This window comes from Varanus komodoensis, unplaced genomic scaffold (genome assembly GCF_004798865.1).
Source record: "Varanus komodoensis strain SLA01 unplaced genomic scaffold, ASM479886v1 scaffold5, whole genome shotgun sequence".
In the NCBI taxonomy this organism is placed as follows: domain Eukaryota; kingdom Metazoa; phylum Chordata; class Lepidosauria; order Squamata; family Varanidae; genus Varanus; species Varanus komodoensis.
In genome coordinates, this window is record NW_025336087.1 from 29,210 (window position 1) to 46,851 (window position 17,642).

Consider the following 17,642-nt stretch of genomic DNA (forward strand, 5'->3'; position numbering starts at 1 on the left):
GGCCTGAGCTGAACAACAGAGAACATGTAATTAGAAGAAGAACAAACTAAAGTATCTAAAATTCTGTGACTTCAGTGCAACTTTGGGTAGATATGCCTGACCAATGGAAGACTGACTTCTTCCATTGGCATTCTGTGGAGAATTATTCATTCTGGATTTCTCTTTGGATCACTTCTGGTTTCATTTCCTCTTTTCACATCCACAGAGATATGTGACATTAAGAATAGCTACAGTGTCTTTTTAGTGATTTCTACAGACTGAATAAACCTTAAGCACATTATTGGAAAAGTTCAACTTCCTAGCCTAATCAATATTTGACTGCTTCACCACCAGTGACCTCTGGCACGTCAGGGAGAAGTGATAAGGTTTGTTTGGGTTCAGTACAAGACTTTAGTCTCCATGTAAGAAACTATTATCCTGGCACTGGAATATCAGCCTATGTGACTGCTTTGGTTCCACAATATAATAGGAATAACTTCCAGAACACCTTTCAAGGTATTTTANATGCAATGGCTAATTTTGTGAGTTGCATCTCCTCTAGGTCAGTCTTCAAGAAAGATCATGCATTATAAAGAAACAAAGAGGATGCAGACAAGGGTTACATTGAAAAGTTGACCTTCCTCAGCCAGTAACTCTAGGCTTCAGTAGTACAATTGAAATCAATGCACATATCTCTGAAAAGAAATATGACAATACAAAGACAGGCACAAGTGAAAAAACAACACAAGCAAGTAGTTCCATCCTTTGAGTTTGTTGTAAGAAAAATGCAGCATATAAATCTAATAAATAAATCACAACCCTGAGGTATATTCTTGACCAACTTTGACATGCACCATTTTGGCCCACTCTTTTGTCTAAACTTTGTGTTTATGACATAAATAAAATGGAGACATATTTACTTTCTTGAAAAGCAAAAGGATTATTCAAGCACACATCAAGGAGCATGTTCATTCAGCACGGCTAACCTAACCTTCCTCCTGCTGCTCCTTTCATGCTCTGTTTTTAATGCAATCGCTGCCAACTTCGCCTGGAGAGAAGCAGGTCCTGCTGTATTCAATGGGCCCCATTCCTATCTGTTGTAATAAATTACACTGAGCCAGATGGAGAAACAGTTCCCCTGCTGAAAGGTAGCCTCCTAAGTTCTCTTTTCTTTCGAAGCATTTTTTCCAAGTTGCATGCCAGCACTTCGCAGCGCACAAAGCCAAACTTTCTTTTCCAATCTAAGGCTTTTTGTTGTTCTTTTTTAGTACTCTGAGATACTTGCGAGATTACGGGAACAGGCTGTTTGCATCCCCAGAGGCGAAGAGATGGGTTAGGCTGAACATTCCACTGCCTAGCAAAAGAAAAAGCGAAACAGCGGCAGAGTCAGTCTCCAGAAGTTCTGAGACAGACTGACTGACGACTTCTCCTCCTGCTTCTGATTGTATTCCTGTCCCAAAGGAGGGATGTATTTTTCACAGCTAGTTGTTGCGTAGCTGAGTAGTTCTCCAGTCATGAAGGTAAGGGCAGTCACCAAATCAGTTTCTACCCGTGAAACAAATGGTAATGAAAAAGTTGTGTGTGTGTGCGTGTGTAAGGCTGGTCTTTGGTAGAAAAGTTCAGTGTGTTGGCAGAAATGTCAAGGAAAAGAACAAAAGGAATGTGATTGATGCCAGGGGCAGCGAGAACAGAAATGTATACATCCACATTCACCTGTTTGCAGTAAAAGTCTGCCTGATTAACATTTAGAAAGTCAGGCCAAACATATGCAAATTTTAATTATGAAGAATAACGACTCCCTCTCCTTTCCTCATTTTAGATGCTTGAAATTTTCCTTCTGTTGGAAATTGTGGGCTCCTTTCCTGCTTTTTCAAGGTAGGTGGTCCACTGACACTCATAAGGGGGTTTTAAAAGGGCATACTGTGCTTTATTCAGCAGATGTGGGACCTAGTGTATTTGCCCCAGCAGACAGGAGCATTCCTGTTCAGGTTCCCAGCCAGACATGTTTTCTTCTAGGGTCCACCATTCCCCTCTGCCCAGTTTTCTTTTTCAACTGACATGCAACTTTCCGGGCTCACTGAACAAGCCCAGTTCTCATTGGGCTATTCTTTGTGTGGGGTTTTCCTAAGACTTTTAAAATTTTATTTTACTTCTACAGACTCAAGTCCCTCTTAAATATGCTGACACCTCCCTCTTGTTTCTCAGTAAACACATTGTGAGCCCATTTGTACTGCAACTCATCAGCTTAATTCAGAGAGGTGCATGCATATTCAAGGGGAAGGACAATGTGGCTACTACTTTGAAGGAAGTCCACTTTTTTCCTCACTTACCTCTTTTATCAGGTAGGATTCCTGTGTCTTTAACAGTTGAGCCAAAAATGAATCTGTTAAAAGTATGAAAGGCCTGCCCAAAATAGAGGAAAAGGCTAGTGAAAGAACTGAAAAGCTGCAATGTACAATTCCTGTGCAAAAATTGTTTCATATTATGATGGTTAAGAATCATGGAGAAACTGCATTCATGGTGCTTTCTGTGCACACAAAATGCTTTAAACTTCCTATCTTACTTATCCTGCTAATGTTGGGAAGTATGCCAGCAACCACATGGTATTCCCAAGTGGTCCCTTCGCTAGGGAGTGAAGGCCAGAACATGATGGCACTGAAGACAGTGCTTGGGGACACTGATGAAGATCATCTAGATCCTTTAGAATGCAAAGCCCATGCTCCATGATCAAGCTACATCTCTTCCTCCACTGTTGCAATCCTTGACCATACTTTTCCTTCTCCCCACGTAAAATCCAATAGGCCTTCTTCACAAGTCCACTGCAGCTGGAATCCATTTGGTCCATGGTCAGAATGTGATGGCTGTACCAAGACTCAGGTACCAGAAACATCCCCCACCTATTTATGACCTGGGCCCTCTGACCCAAAGTTGAGGGCTCAAGTGAGGTGTATTTGGATACACAAAGCTGACACCTCATTGCAGATGTTAGGCAAGGTTTTGAGGCTGTGGCCCTGCTGACTTTACTCAGAAGGAAGTTCCACTGAATTCAGTAGGCTGCAAGGGAGACGATGGTTGCAGCCCAAGAGCTCCATCTGAATCTGCCCTAAAACAGGAGTGGGCAACCTGATGTGATGTGACCTTTGGCCTGGCTTCAAAAACCCTTCATGAATGACCAGCTGAAATCTCTCTCTGGCAAAAGTGGTGTACCCCTCTGATCAACATCAGATGTGAAGGGGGAGGAGGAAGGCTGCGGGGGCAGGTGTCCTATTTTACAGAGTGCAGTCCTTTATTTTGAAGAGCTAGTGTCCTCTGTTGGAAGAATGTTCCAGTCCAAGCCCAGTTTAAGGATAAGGAGCCATCGGAAAGGGGAGCAGGGAGGGGCCTTGGCGTGGACCATCAGCAGCAAGTGCCCGGGCAGCAAAGTGCGCAGGCACGCACCTCACCTGGTCAGTCTCTGTTACTATGGTGAGATGTCTTCTCCTGCTCAAACAACAGCTGTGTCCTTGATATGCAGTTATGTACCTAAATTTGCATATGCAAATATTAGGCAAACCATGCAAACACTTCTTCTGGGGAGTTCATGTTTTCCTCTTTTTTGGCAATGTGTAAGTGTGTATCCTTGGGAGGGAGAAGGGGGTGGCAGAGAGGGAGGACAGGATGGTGGGAAAAGAGAGTGAAAAGATGGTTTCCATGCCCCCCTTTGCCTCTGCCTCTGCCCATTGCCAGCATGTGGACCCGGATAATTTATCACTTCCCCTTAAGGCACGGGCGTAGGAACTCCAGGCCATGCGGTGCACTAATCAAGTCCATCCAGCCCTTGTGTTTCTTGGAGGAACCCCCTGGGAGAATCCCCCTAGGGCTGTTTCTGATCTGTGGCTGGGAAGAGCAGCAGGGGGTCCCCTCCCAGCATGCATCAGCAACAGAAGCCCTCTGTTCTCTCTGATCTCAGATGGACTGACAGCAGCAGCAGGGATGTGGAGTCACAGGCCATGTGACTCGTCTACACTGGCGAAAGCAGCTGTTTGCTACTGCTTTGCCCATCCTCCTTGCCCCCAGTGAGGGAAGGGGGCCGGGCATGCAGATGTCCCCAGCACTCCTTGTCCCCGGAGCAGCAAAGCCTCAGATGGCCTGACTGTGCCATGTATGGGGCCGTGCTAACCGGGAAGGTACTTGCAGAAGGTACTTGAAGGTACTTGCAGAGCGAAGTCTGGTCCCTGCTGCAAAGCCAGCGATGATCCAACCAGTTCTTGGACCAGGAAGCCCATGGGATCAGGTGGGCGTGGCCATGGTTGCTAATGTCAAGAGCGTGACTGATCCCCTCGTGTCATACAGCCCCTGAGGGCTGGGTGAAGGTCATCTGGACCCGTCCCCCTGCCCCCAGAAAAAACCCTGCTGAAGGAAATGCATGTCTGTACAGAATGCGTGTCATCCATCTCTGCTCTAAGGGACTGTTTTTGGATTTAGATTCGTAGACGAACTATAGGAGCTTATGGACAGTTTGGAGGACCTCCATGCTCAGGGGCATCATTTGAAACTCGTCCGTGTGTTCCTACAAGAGGGTGCCCCACAGAAGAAGGCTGCGGTGATCGTTTTAGGTGTTCATCAGGTATGGTGCTTCCCACGTGATTTCTTTGTGGTATCACAGGAGAAGCTGATGGGACCTGCTTAAAACAAAGCAGAGAGATTTGGAAAAGTTAGGGAGTTTGCGGGGGCTTTGGTAGGGCAAATTGTGATGAAATAGCACAAGGAGGGACGAAATCCAAAGCTTGGCACTTGCAGGAGGAACAGGGCTGGCTCAATTGCTATCTGAGATGAACGAGAAGGTGTCACCTCCTCACCTGTGCATGTGCAGATGTTTGATCAAACCCTAGTCCTGCACCATGGATGAAGTAGTGGGCTAATTTTTGGGCTTGGAACATTTGGGTTGCACATAAAGCTCTATTTTCTGACAGAGGGAAGCAGCTGCAGGGTTCACAAAAAACAGCTGGGCGTTTGCCTCTCCCCCCATCCACCCACCCAGCACCTGCCTTCTCAGGTCATCACCTGGTGTTAGTGCTGGTCCTGAGGAGGGGATGGAAACAAGTCAGAGGAGCCTTGATATTCTCAGCTTTCCGAGCCTGACAGCCAGTGTATCGCTCCTGTAAAGGTCAGATCCAAACGTAGGTCTTATAAGTCAGGTATCAGTGAGTTTATTCACGTCACAGATGTGGTATGATGACATTTAAAAAGAATCAGAAAAAAAGCCTTGGTCTTTTTTGCTTGTTCTTGACATCTCAGGTCTGGGTTTAAAATGATGGAGAAGAGCAGGCACCAAAAAGATCCAGGACTTGGGACAAAGTATGTGCAAATTTCCATGGATGAGGAAGCCCTTCTGTGTCTGTAAAGACCCCATCTCCCCAGGACACTCCTGTTGCAAAGGGGATGTTTGGACAGGGGCAGAGGGTGTTTGATTTCAGGGGGAAAAGCCTCAGGCTGAAAGGTTCAGTGAGCATAGTGGAAGGGGAAGCAAAACGCCAGCTAGTCCAGAGGGATGGGACACCACAAAAACCATCAGGCTCCTGTATCTTCACTTCAGCACTTGCCCATGGGGCAAAGGGCTCCCTAGGATTGAAGCTCCACATGAGAGCCTTGGGCTCCAGCTGCGATGAGCCGCCTCCTAGCAATGCCTCTGGAAGGGCCCCTCTTTTTCTCTAGCCGCGCCTCACTGTGCTCCTTCCTCGCCTTAGGACAGTGCATCAGCAAGCACTTGGTGTGCAACGGAGACCATGACTGTGAGGAGGATGGTGCTGATGAAGACCGATGTGAGGAAGTCAAGATAGTGTGTGAGAACATTAAGCCCCCTCTGAAGCCCCCTCCCAATGTAGAGCTTACAGGAACAGGGTATGTTGCTGTACCATTCTCATTAGCTCAACAACCAGCCAGACTGTTTCACATGCATTATGTTGTGGTGGCCATGCATGTGAGAAGTTCGACTTTTCCTTAGGATTAAGAGCTAAACATGCGTGACCAGTGCAGATCCTGCTTATTTGCATGAGAGCTGATGAGAAACAGGGTGGAAATAGTATTAATATGAATGAAAGAAATGGTAATGATATAATGCTTTAAGTTTTCTAGTCATTGTACATCAATGTACAATTAAACAGGCATGGTACATAACAGAAAATGGGTAGGGAGGGATTAGGAAAGCAAGTCTTATTTGCATTTTGTATATCTATCCCATGAGTACAGAGTAATTTACAATATTCTACCATTTTTCCCCATCTGCTGCTTTTGAAAGGAAATAGCTTTCCATATCCCACTTTAATTGTAGGAGGAAGTTAGCTATTCTTTTGCCTGGTGAGATTTCTTGACATTCAAAGCATAGCACCCCTTCCCACAATTAAGCTAGGTAGAGTCCTTAACATAAGTGGCCACTTGTGAGTTGTCAACAAAAACAGCACGCATCCCCTCAAAAGGAGGATAAAAGAGGATGCCTGTTTGCACAAAAATCACAGATGCTAATATATATGCACAAATGCAGATTTAGAAGTTGTTATAATCTGAATAGAACTACAGTAATTTCACCCCAGTACGGAAGGTGGAGGGTTCTTTGTTTTTATGCCAGACTTGACAGAACAACCATGAAAATAGAGGATGCCTTCTGTCGGAGAGGTCTCTGGTGGCCATTCAGATAAAGAGCCAACCCTAGTTTGGAGTCAATCCAGCCCTGTTAAAGGCTATATTATATAATACTTGATCAGGATGTAATGCTATGAGCTAATCCAGTGAACCAGTCCTTCTGGCTATGCAAGGGAAGGGGAAGGACAATTTCATCAGTTAGGTGACAGCTGGTGGTCCGGAGGCAAAGCAAGCAGATAAATATCCAGGTGGGCAAGCACAGTTTGTGAGCAGCCCTGTCTTGCCTTGTGCAACAGGTGAGCTTCAGTGGAGCGCCCAGGCCCACACTTGTTTTAGACCAGGCAGTTCCCAATATAGGTCCCATGTAGCTGTGGATGGCTTCTAAGACTACCTGCAAGACCACCTGCTGAGCTGCAGCCGTGCTGGTGTTTAAGTGTAGCAAAAAGGGAGGCAGCAGCTCCTCCTCCTCCTCTTTCACAGCAGCGATGCTCAGGATGGGTTTGATTCTGGTTGCTAAGGTCCAGAGCCAGCCCTTCCACTAGTCAAAATGAAGCATTTGTCTCAGGCGGTAAATGCTGTGTGATGGCAACAAGGTGTGGTAGGAGAGAAATGTGTGCTTTTCCTGCACACACTAGATTAGTCCGCTACCTTCATGTGAGCTGTCTCATTGCCAGTGTTGAGGAAAGGTTCAGTCTTGAGGAAACACTTTTGTACATTGAATGGGTGCAGGCACCATCTTGTTTTTCATCTCGGGCAGCAAAAGAGCTTGGGCCAGCCCTGCCACAGCCTTCCATTTGTAATTCCTAGGCCTGCTTAGACTTACTGAGTTGGTACGAGAAAAGTAGTTGTCCTCCAAGATTTTTTGTGGGCCCTCCACCATCTGGTCTTAGAATCCACTGTCTGAGTAGGGTGGCCTGAAGGGATAATCATTAGCCACTACTGCTGATACTTAACTTTGTGGATCCCCTCTTTGTGGCTTTAAGGAATATCAGCAAAAGGGCTACGTGTAAGGCTTTGAAGCAAATCCACTTCGGGTTTTATGCATCCCTGCAGCCTGGCAGATGACCTTAATTCAGACTGAGCACATAAAAAAGGTGGGAGGGGATTGGCCATTGTTGTTGATCAAGTTGCATACATTTTACCTCTAAATGTAATGCACCAAGGGCAGTTGCCATAGAGATAGAATGCATTAGGATTAGCAGGTACTTGCTCTCTGCCCTTGATACAAACAGATGGAACAGCTTTGTTTTTCTTCATGCAGCATGCTACGATGAGGACTTGGGTTATGGCTCTGCCATGACAGCATTTCGTTATACATGACCTTGTTGTCTGCATAACTTAATTCTGAAATGGTCTACTGATGTACTGCTATCTACTTACACAAAAGACTGTGCGTAACTCTGCTGAATGTCACAGTCAGTAACCTAACTCTGGTTGGTTGTAGCTTTGATGCCCTTACTGGTGAGACCAAAGCTGGAATCATTCACACTAAGAGTTTTGGTGGTCAGTGCAGAAAAGTGTACAGTGGTGACCAGAGAAGACCTTATCGGCTGAGTGACAGTGTCCTTTCTTATACATTCCAGGTGGGTTTATTTTATTTTAGTCACTGTGTCATTGCTAGGATTCCCTTAAAATATAAAAATAAAGAAGATGTGCATATAAGGTATAGGTAGAATCTGCCTTATCTCGAGCAGCCTTCCCCAGTCTTGTGCTTTCCAGACATGTTTGGACTACAACACCCAGAATTCCCAGTCAGTGGCCCTGCTGGATGGGAATTCTGGAAGTTGCCGTCCAAATGCTTCTGAAGGCCACTAGGCTGGAGAAGACTGATCTTGAGGTTTCAGGATGAGTTAAGAGATAAGATTGAATGGCCATAATCCAGCAAAATATTGTTACAAATTGTCACCAGTTTAGACATTCAGAAAGTCAGAGAGAGAGAGAGAGGGAGGAGAGGAAAACTTTTCCTGAATACTATTATTTCAAGCCTCAGGTAGGTTGTTTGGCATTATCTATTTGATAGAAAATTTGCATTTAAAGACAAGTTTTGCAAGAAAACACATTTCAATGTGCATTAAAATATTCCCTACAATATCTGAATCCTATTTAGCTACTTGTTTTGAGAGGAATTGTTAAGAAGAAATCTGTAAACAGAATTAAATAATGCATAAAAGCACAATTGTGCTCACTCATGTTTATGTGCTTGGGAGCTGAAAACAGAGTCAGGTGCACACCTTAACTCCACCTCCAGGGTTATTATAAGCAGGGTCCTCATCGCTGCCCCCAAACTTCACATGGTTAGCAAGAAGAACCAAAGGAGAGCTCTGTTTGTGTTTGGATATACTCGCTTCAGAGACTCTGCACATCTAGAAACCCTGATCAAGTAGGGTTTCCAATCTCCAAGCATTTAAGTTCATTCATCCTTTCCTCATTCCTTTTCTAGCCTCCATGCCAGGGCTATGAAACTGGTGGATTAGAAAGAGGTTTTGGTGGTACTCCCATGTCTTCTTCTGACCCTCACATATTCAGAAGGAGAGAACTAATGTGAAGATACTCATCCATTCCTAGCAGCGACCAAGAGAACGGGCTGTCCTTACCAATAAGCAACAGGAAATGGCTTCAGTGGTCCAGGGATGCTGGATCGGCAGCCGGCTTCTGCCCTCACCTCTCGATAAGGCCATGCGTCTTCTCCCACTGCCCATCTGACAGTCATTTAATCTCCCGTCAAGTAATTTCTCCGACCCCCATGCTTCATGGGCTGTGTGGATAGTTTTGAAGGAAACGAGGTCCGATTGAGGTGGCAGCCCCCAACAGCGAGTCTTGGTGGGGACACAAGACCTTTTCATTCATTCATTCATTCATTCATGCACTGCAGCATAATTTGTGAGGGGTTTGCATTAATGTTTGAATGCCCCGCTTAATGTTTGGTAGTGCCAGTGATTATTGTAGCTCTCCTTAGCAAAAGGCCTCCTGTGGAAGTACCCCATGCCTGCACCATGAAGTAGAATTATAAAATGTTTCTTACCTGTGAAAAAAAAATAAATAAAAGAGGGCTGTTCCTTTTTCTAGGTGAAAATTCAGAATGACTTCAGCACGGAATTTTATAACAGTTCCTGGGCTTATATGAAGTATACCGAGACGCGTGTAACTGCAAATGATTTCCACAACTTTCATCCATCAAACTATAAAGAAAACCATTCAAAGGTAAATACACTTTTCTGCTTGCCCTATCCAAGTAGAAAGACCAAAACAGCATTTACAGAGACACATTTCCTTGGAGTTGTCAGAAATGTATAGACTGAGCATGAATGCGGTGGGGATGTGTGAATGCTAGACCAAAAAACAAACAAATTTCTGCCCATTCATACAACACACATAGCCCAGTAATTAAGCACCTATTATTTAGCATAAGCTGCCTATGTACAAAAACCTGCACAAAAACTAGGTTGGGAATGAAATCTCCATCCACCAATTCCATGGCACCCAAGAATGCTTTAAAGTGGGAGACAGTGTGGTGTAGTGGTTAAGAGTGTGGGACTGGGACTCAGGTGAGCTGGCTTCCAGTCATGGACTCTTAGCCCAACCTACCTCACAGGGCTGTTGTTATGGGATAAGATTGAGAGGAAGAGAATTATGTAGGCTCCCTCGAGTTCCTTGAAAGGGAACAAAACAAGATGTAAATATAATAAAATAAAGTTTTGGACCTAGATCATGAGCCTTCTGCCCACTTTCCTTTTGCTCTCATGAGTGCTGAATGGCAAATGACTTTAGAAAAGTAAGGAGAGTTGCACATTCGGTTTGTAGTATTTCTTCTGTTAGAAAAAGAAACTTAACGTCTTAATTGGCAAGAGGAAGCATGTGGCTCAGTTTCTGGATCTAGTTTCTAAAGTAGTGTCTGACTCCATGGCTGATAGCCATGGGCCATCAGGAATTCAGTGTGGCAGGTAGGCTGGCAGAAGAGGGACAGACCACTCCGTACTGCATTCACTAGACAGATGCCCATCCTGCTGTTGTTTGCTGTTGTCTCCTTTACCAACCGACCTTGTCACTGAGATACCTGGGGAATATTTTCCTGATGATCCCACATGGACCTATGGCCTAACTTGAAGTCTGCCAGGAAAGGAGTCTTCACTGCAGCTCCATTTCTATCAGATTCCCTTCCTCTGGAGGTCAGGCAGACTCCAGCACTGTATTCTTTTGATGCCCATGAAGACACCTTTGTTCTAGGAAGCCTCTCCTGATGTCTAGTCCCAGTTTTCATGTCATCCTGGTTTTAGCTTATTGCTTTCATTCTTTGAGCTGTTTTAGCTAAAACTCTTCACCACTCCAGAATCTGCCTAAATCTGATGCTTCATACAAATGCTATCAATCAGTCAATCAGATACTAAGATTTTAAAGCATGCTGAAGCAAGCAGTCAGCAAAGGGAGAAGCTGTAACTCAGTGCAGAGCACAAGTTTTAAAAGCAGAAAACTCCAGGTTCAGTTTGCAGTATCTCTACATGGGGCTAGGAAAGAATCATGCCAGAAACCCCATGGAGCCAACTGTCAGTCTGTTGACAACCCTGGGTAGAAGGATCACTGGCCTGCAGAGAAGACAGCTTCCCATGTTCCTCTGCTCACATCTTTATTTTTGTCTTCCCAGAGTAACCACCTCATAGTTATTGAAAATAGTGTGGAAGTTGCGCAGTTCATCAACAATCGGCCAGAATTTCTAACTCTTGCTGAGCCCTTCTGGAAGGAGCTTGCTAACCTCCCGCCCTACTATGAATACAATGCATATCGAAGATTAATTGAACATTTTGGAACACACTTCCTGCAGTCTGGATCTTTGGGAGGATATTACAAACTGTTGTTTCATGTTTCTACAGATAGTGCCAAAGCTAAAGGTAGTGTTTTGCAGCACCTGTTCCCAAAAAGTGAAGGAGATGATTTACGAATGAACCTCCTTCTTGCAGATACATCTAAACAACTGCACATGTCCAGGCTAGCATTCTGCATTGTTACAAAATGCAGGAAAAGTGAAATATTCTGGTAACCACTGAATATCCAGGGGAGCTGTTCTCCTGTGCAAATCCTGCAACTGAAACTGGTGAAAATGGCGTGTTGGAGCCAAAACTTCTCCAGATCAGCCTGACCCCATGTTGCCACTTGTGCAGGCTGGGAACCAACGTTAGCCTGCTACTCCCTTTAATGCTCATGGGATTGCCTCAAAATGTAGGTTGCAGGTGTGAGTGGGGACAGGGTTTAAATGTGTAGTATGTGGCTGATCTGAATGCCTTTTGACTTTCGTATAAGAGCGTGGGCGCTCAATCCAGACTGGTGGGACCCCCACACAACCTTCACGTTGTTCGACCTTCCCCCACAGCTTTGCCACATCAAATGCCTTCCCCGGGTAGAGGGAAAAAACCCTGCGTATAGTCAGCAGTGGAGGGATTTTCTTCTTTCTTTAGCCTCTGTGTGAGTGATGGGAGAGGGAAGTGACTGAATGGGGAGGTTCAGCGCCTCTTCCCACACACCACAGGCCCAGTGTGGATAGGGACCCCGCTGCTTACACTAAGGTGAAAAGGAAGGTTAGGATCGGACATAAGCGGCACATTTAGCATAGTCTGTAATTTATCGCCAACACAGGGCAAGGTCCTTGGAAGGTCAAAGGAATGGAAATCCAAAGATGTTCTTCTGCTAGCAGAAGGAATTGTGCAATCTGTGTGTGAAGCATTAGGCATTCTTTCTGCTACTTCTTGCACAACAGTTGGAAGTGAAGTAGCATTACCAGAATCCGACTCTATAAATACATTTAGTAACTTCATAGTTCTGTAACGATCAGCAGTCAGAATGCCTTTGACATACTGTGGTAGCTTCAAGAGCTTGCTTTAATTAAAATATCCATTTCTCTTTCAGAATGTGGGGCAAACTCCTCCCCTACCCCAAATTCACTTTGCCTGTTCTATGGTCTCTCCCATATCTGTTTTTTTTAGGGATGTCACTGGCCTAATTGTAGACAAAGCCTTTTCTGTAGTAGTGCCCAGATTATGGAAAACCTTCCCCAGATTCATTCAGCAGATACCCTAACATGAAAATTTAGGGCTCTGTTTAAAAGAAAAAAGAAAAAAGAAGTTTATTTACTTACCAAGATTTGTCGCAGACATTCTTTCCCCCTTCAAGGATCCTGTTGGTTTTATAAACTCAATAATTATCTTTATTCTGTTTAATTTTATTATGTCAAGAGTAGAAACAAACCTGGTTGAACTGCCTTACAAACTTTACATTTAGGCACAAAGGTGGAATAGACTTTTAAAAAATGTAAAAACCAGCAAGCCACCATGGGACAACTAGGCTCATTAGAATCTTCTCCATTTACGTTTCTTTGCATAGTCAAAATTAATGGTTTTTTCTTGCACTAGGTGTGAGTGTAATCGACATGCACAAATGCAGTTCATCAAGCAAAAATTTTTTATTCGTAAAGACAAAGAAAGTAGAATGTGAAAAAGTGGACGAACTACTCCGACAATCTTCAGGTAAATGATTGTGTTTTTATTTTTGACCCTGCTCAGGTAAACTATATATTTCTCTAAATCAAGCAGAGTCAAGTTTCTGTGTGGTTTAAGGGAGTAGCCAAAGGGAGATAAAAAATAGAGACGTCCCTGAAGCCAGTGAAATTTTTTTATTGTTGCCCTATGGATTTCAGGAATATTAAATATTAGATCAGACCAATGCCTTGGCATAGTTAAAAGCAGCAACACCGTATTACATAGCATAACCACAGTTTAGAATAAAATCTGAATAAATGTATAATAAATATACTGTTTATTATATAAACAGTATATTTAGTAATAAAATCTGCATCTTTTACTTAGCATTACATGTTCTCATTGTAAACAGTTATATTTTCTTCTTTTAACCTAACAGAGGCATGTGGTTGAAAGAGTGGTGAATTTATACATATAAAAATAATATGAACTGATCCTAGGGGTATTACAACATTCTTTTCTCTAGATTTTTAGTCTGTAAGGTAATATAAAAGGTTTTGAAGGTAATTTTACTAATGCATTTGTTGAAAAAATAGTTGCAGAATGTATAGGAATGTTGAATATTTTCCTGTTGCAGTTGTAGGACAGCAACATTTTAGTGACTCCTGGGTCTTTTTATTTCCTCCCCTTTGCATCCGGGATCATCACGCTTCATTTGTATCCCAAATCTGCATCCCTCCTGCCTCCTGAGTTGCCAGTCAAGTCAATTCCTGCCTTGAAATTTCTTGAAACACATGCAGGATTGGGTTGGGCTGAACTCTCCAGCATGGGCTCCAGCATGCAAACTGTCACTGTCTTCCTGCACCATGTCTTCCTGGGATCCAAAGAGTGCCTCCGAGCTATTTACATGACTTTTTGTTCTAACCTCACCAGTTTGCCTTTTGGCAAATGCATGTTTTGCGGCTGGTCTTGTGCACCACAACTGCCATATTATAACACCCCCACCAACAGCCATTTTGTGAAAGCACCCACAGCAGTCTCTCAAAATTCCAAATGGACCCATTAATCCAAAAAGGACAGAATCCTTGTGATGAAGTTGCTAAATTTTGCTAAATGTAAGCAAATCTGAGTTTGATCAGGAGTGGTGTGGTGGTAAATTGTGAAGGTCAGTTGCTCACCATGATAGTCTCCCAAGGTGTGCCCACAAGGAACTTTCAAGAATTCAGGCAGCTGTATTGATCCATATCACCAGTTCTAGTCATTTTAATCTCTGCCAGGAGTAGGTGTTTGGCAAAGCTGAAGAGCCATAATTGTCCATTGCAGACTAAGTACCACAAAATATGTTGGATGACAGCATGAAACAATATATTAAGCCTGGGAACATTTATTTAATCCCAGCTACTGCCAGACATTCTATGGATTGATGTTGTCAGCATCCCTGCTAATGGAAAAGTATTGACGATATGTCCCTGTGAGTGCCGCTGTGCCATTGCTAGTCAGCCCTTGGATCTCAGAAGACTATTTAGACCACATTGAGCTCCATGGCAGAAGAAGGGCAAGACAGAAGAAAGGGCAGGCTAAGAGAATGAAGGGTCCTCTATAGCAGTGATAGAGAACCTTTTAGAGACCGAGTGCCCAAACTGCAAACCAAAACCCACTAATTTATCACAAAGTGCCAGCACTGCAATAAAACCTGAAAACTGAGGTTTTAGTTTAGAAAAAACAACTCACACCCAGTCCAAGTGAATATATATATCTTTATCTATATCTATATCTCCATGGCAGCACACTGACCAGCCATGCAAAAGCTCGGACGAGTCACAACTAATGAGTTGTGGCTCCTGACGTCATTATCTGGTGCCGCTACTCCTTTCCGAGCATGCGCATGGCCCCTACGTGCGCTGTTATCCGATGCGCAGCTGCTGAGGCGATGCTGGGGTGACTTGGCTCGTGTGTTGACAGGGAAGGCTCTGCATGCCTGCTGTGGCATGCGTGCCATTAGATTTGCCACCACTGGCCTAACCCTACCCTGGTGCACTCCCCAACCGTAATTTAGGGCTCAAGTTCCATTGAAAAGAGGGCGATTTTGAAAAAGCCTTCCTTGAGTAGATTTTTCTGCACAGCTCATCATTTCTGCCCATTCTAAACACATTCCAACCATCAAAATCATGCCAGGACACCTCGTTTTTCAACCCTAACCCTGCCCTGGTGCACACCCCTAACCCTAATAGATGGTGAAAGTGCCCTTGAAAAGAGGGTGATTTTGAAAAAGCCTTCCTTGAGTAGCTTTTTCCACACAGCTCATCATTTTGGCCCATTCTAAACACATTCCAACCATCAAAATCATGCCTGCACACCAAGTTTATGTAACCCTGGTGCACACCCCAACCCTAATATAGGGCTAAAACTCCTTTGAAAATAGGGAGATTTTGAAAAAGCCTTCCTTGGGTAGCTTTGTGCGCTGCTATCCGATGCTTGGCTGCTGGGGCGATGCTGGGGTGATGCTGGGGCGACTTGGCTCGTGTGCTAAGAGAGAGGGCTCTGCGGGCCTGCTGTGGTGCGTGTGCCATAGGTTCACCACCACTGCTCTATACTCTCATCTTCCTTTTCACATGGTGCCAGCACTGTCTTGTTTTCTGCAACAGATTTGTTGTTGCCTGGCATCAAGTGGTGTCCGACTTGCAGCAACGCTGGTCATGACATCCCTGCTCAGCTCTTCAGTCAACAAATGTTAATCGTAAAATTGAGTGTTGTCTCTAGATGTCTCTCAGAGAAAGAGTTGCATAATTAAGTCCTCAGTCATACTTGGATGTGCATCCAACATCCAGGGAGCAAGAAGATCCAGAGGTTCCAGGGTACAGCTTCTGAAATTTTGGTGGAGGGGGGGACACAGAAAGTTGATCTCCAGATGTTTTGGCCTTCAAGCACAGCATTCCTCACTATTGGCTATGCTGGACCCTTGACTTAGGCAGTTTCTGTGACACAAGATTCATTTGATCACAAGTGAGCATTAAACAAGGGTTCACTGCATTAATAAATTCCTGCTCCTCACCAGATGTCTAGGGCAGGATACCGCACCACCAGGCCACAGTGGCCTGTATGACATTAGGGGATGTGTCCCCATCCCCTGACGTCCCTCACTGTTTTTGCTTTGTTTTGGGCGGTGGGGGTGAGGGGTTCACGCTGGAAGGAGGCACAGTTTTCCCAGGACAGACAAAGGGACCCTGAGACTGGGGGCAGCTGCAGGGACGAGAGTCACGGAACTTGTTTACACAGACAGGAGTGACCGCTCTCCTTGGGCCTGGTGAGTCCCAGATGCCCACCACCCCTCACTGGGCACTAGCAGGGGAACCCCTGCTGTTATGCCTGGCCTTGGGTTGGAGAATGCAGGGGCAGGATGCTGTAGGAAGAGATTTCTCGGGCCAGCAGGGCTTGGAGCCCAAGTCTTGCTGCAGCAGGAACCCCAAGAAGCTGCACAGTTTGGGTTGGGCTGCCCCATGGGCCAGATTAGGCCTGTGGGCAAGACATTCTTGTTCCCTGGTCTAGGGGAACTGACAGTGCCACAGCATTTCTCACAAGGAGCAAAGTCAGCTCAGTTCTCTGCGTCCTTTCATTTCTCGTTTTGGTACTGACTATCTTTTACAGAAACCTTAGAATCAAGAATGACATATTGAATCTCTTTGTAATCACTGAGCTATGAAGGACCACTGAAGAGATCATTTAGACTGACTGAACATGAATAACCCAGACTATTAGGCAATATGAAATGTTTTAATATGTGTATATGCTGTACTCCACATGTTCTTTCAGGGACCGCCAGCACTCAGATTAAGGCGGACCCCTTTGTAGAGGGAGGGGGCCCAGGAGAAGTGTCTGGCCTAGTCTACTTGGACGTACAGAATCCTGTGGCAAATTCTGAACGATATTCCCGTTGGGCTCGGTCCGTGACCCTTTTCCCTAAAGTAATTAAGCGGAAGGTAAGAGACGGATTTCTTCCTGGGGTTCAACAAGTCCTTTTCGCCCAGCTGGAGCCCAGGGATTCTCAGGGCTTCAAAGGGGGCTGGTGGAGCAGTGGTTGCCTGGCCCACTTCCAGCCTCCGGGTATCGGTTCAATCCCCTGGGTCAAGCCAGCACACGTCCATGTCCCCCTGGCACTGGTGACCTGGTGCTCTGCACAGCTCAGGGTTTCCAGCCATAGCACATGTATGTGCATGGACTCTGTTCACGGAGGAACGGTCAGTGGACGGAGGCTGGGAGCTGGCACAGCAGGTGCAGTCTTCTCTGCATGTGGCGCTTCCCTGCATGTATCCTGAACCAATCATACCACCTCTTCACAGGACTCATCGTTCAGGGCATCCTAGTCTGTTTTTTAGGGTGAATTGATTTGAAGGCTGAGTTCAGACAGCATGATAACACACACTCAAGGGTTGTCTGTGGGTTGCCAGCACTTGTCCCGGAGACCTCTGGTAAGCTCTGTGCACATCGTGCAACCAAAGTAAAGATCATTTAACTCCCACTGATGTCAGGCACATGCTTGACCCTCTCTAACTGGACATAAAAGTGTTTGGCTGGGTTGTGCTC

General features: G+C 45.1%; 1 protein-coding gene across 3 annotated transcripts in view; it reads left to right on the forward strand.

Annotated features, from left to right (window-relative positions):
* C7 (complement C7) overlaps window positions 1–17,642 on the forward strand; it is a 37,337-nt gene that overhangs the window by 8,576 nt on the left and 11,119 nt on the right. The window contains exons 2-11 of one of the 3 annotated variants that reach the window (XM_044446611.1): window positions 1,366–1,499; window positions 1,799–1,854; window positions 2,781–2,856; window positions 4,444–4,585; window positions 5,706–5,859; window positions 8,042–8,180; window positions 9,664–9,798; window positions 11,237–11,480; window positions 12,996–13,109; window positions 16,872–17,038. In XM_044446611.1, the coding sequence (XP_044302546.1) occupies window positions 1,494–1,499; window positions 1,799–1,854; window positions 2,781–2,856; window positions 4,444–4,585; window positions 5,706–5,859; window positions 8,042–8,180; window positions 9,664–9,798; window positions 11,237–11,480; window positions 12,996–13,109; window positions 16,872–17,038 (1,233 nt within the window). In that variant the 5' untranslated portion in view covers window positions 1,366–1,493. Of the gene's footprint in view, window positions 1–1,280; window positions 1,500–1,798; window positions 1,855–2,780; window positions 2,857–4,443; window positions 4,586–5,705; window positions 5,860–8,041; window positions 8,181–9,663; window positions 9,799–11,236; window positions 11,481–12,995; window positions 13,110–16,871; window positions 17,039–17,642 lie in introns of those variants that run through there. The other 2 variants (XM_044446612.1, XM_044446610.1) reach the window with 2 other exon arrangements.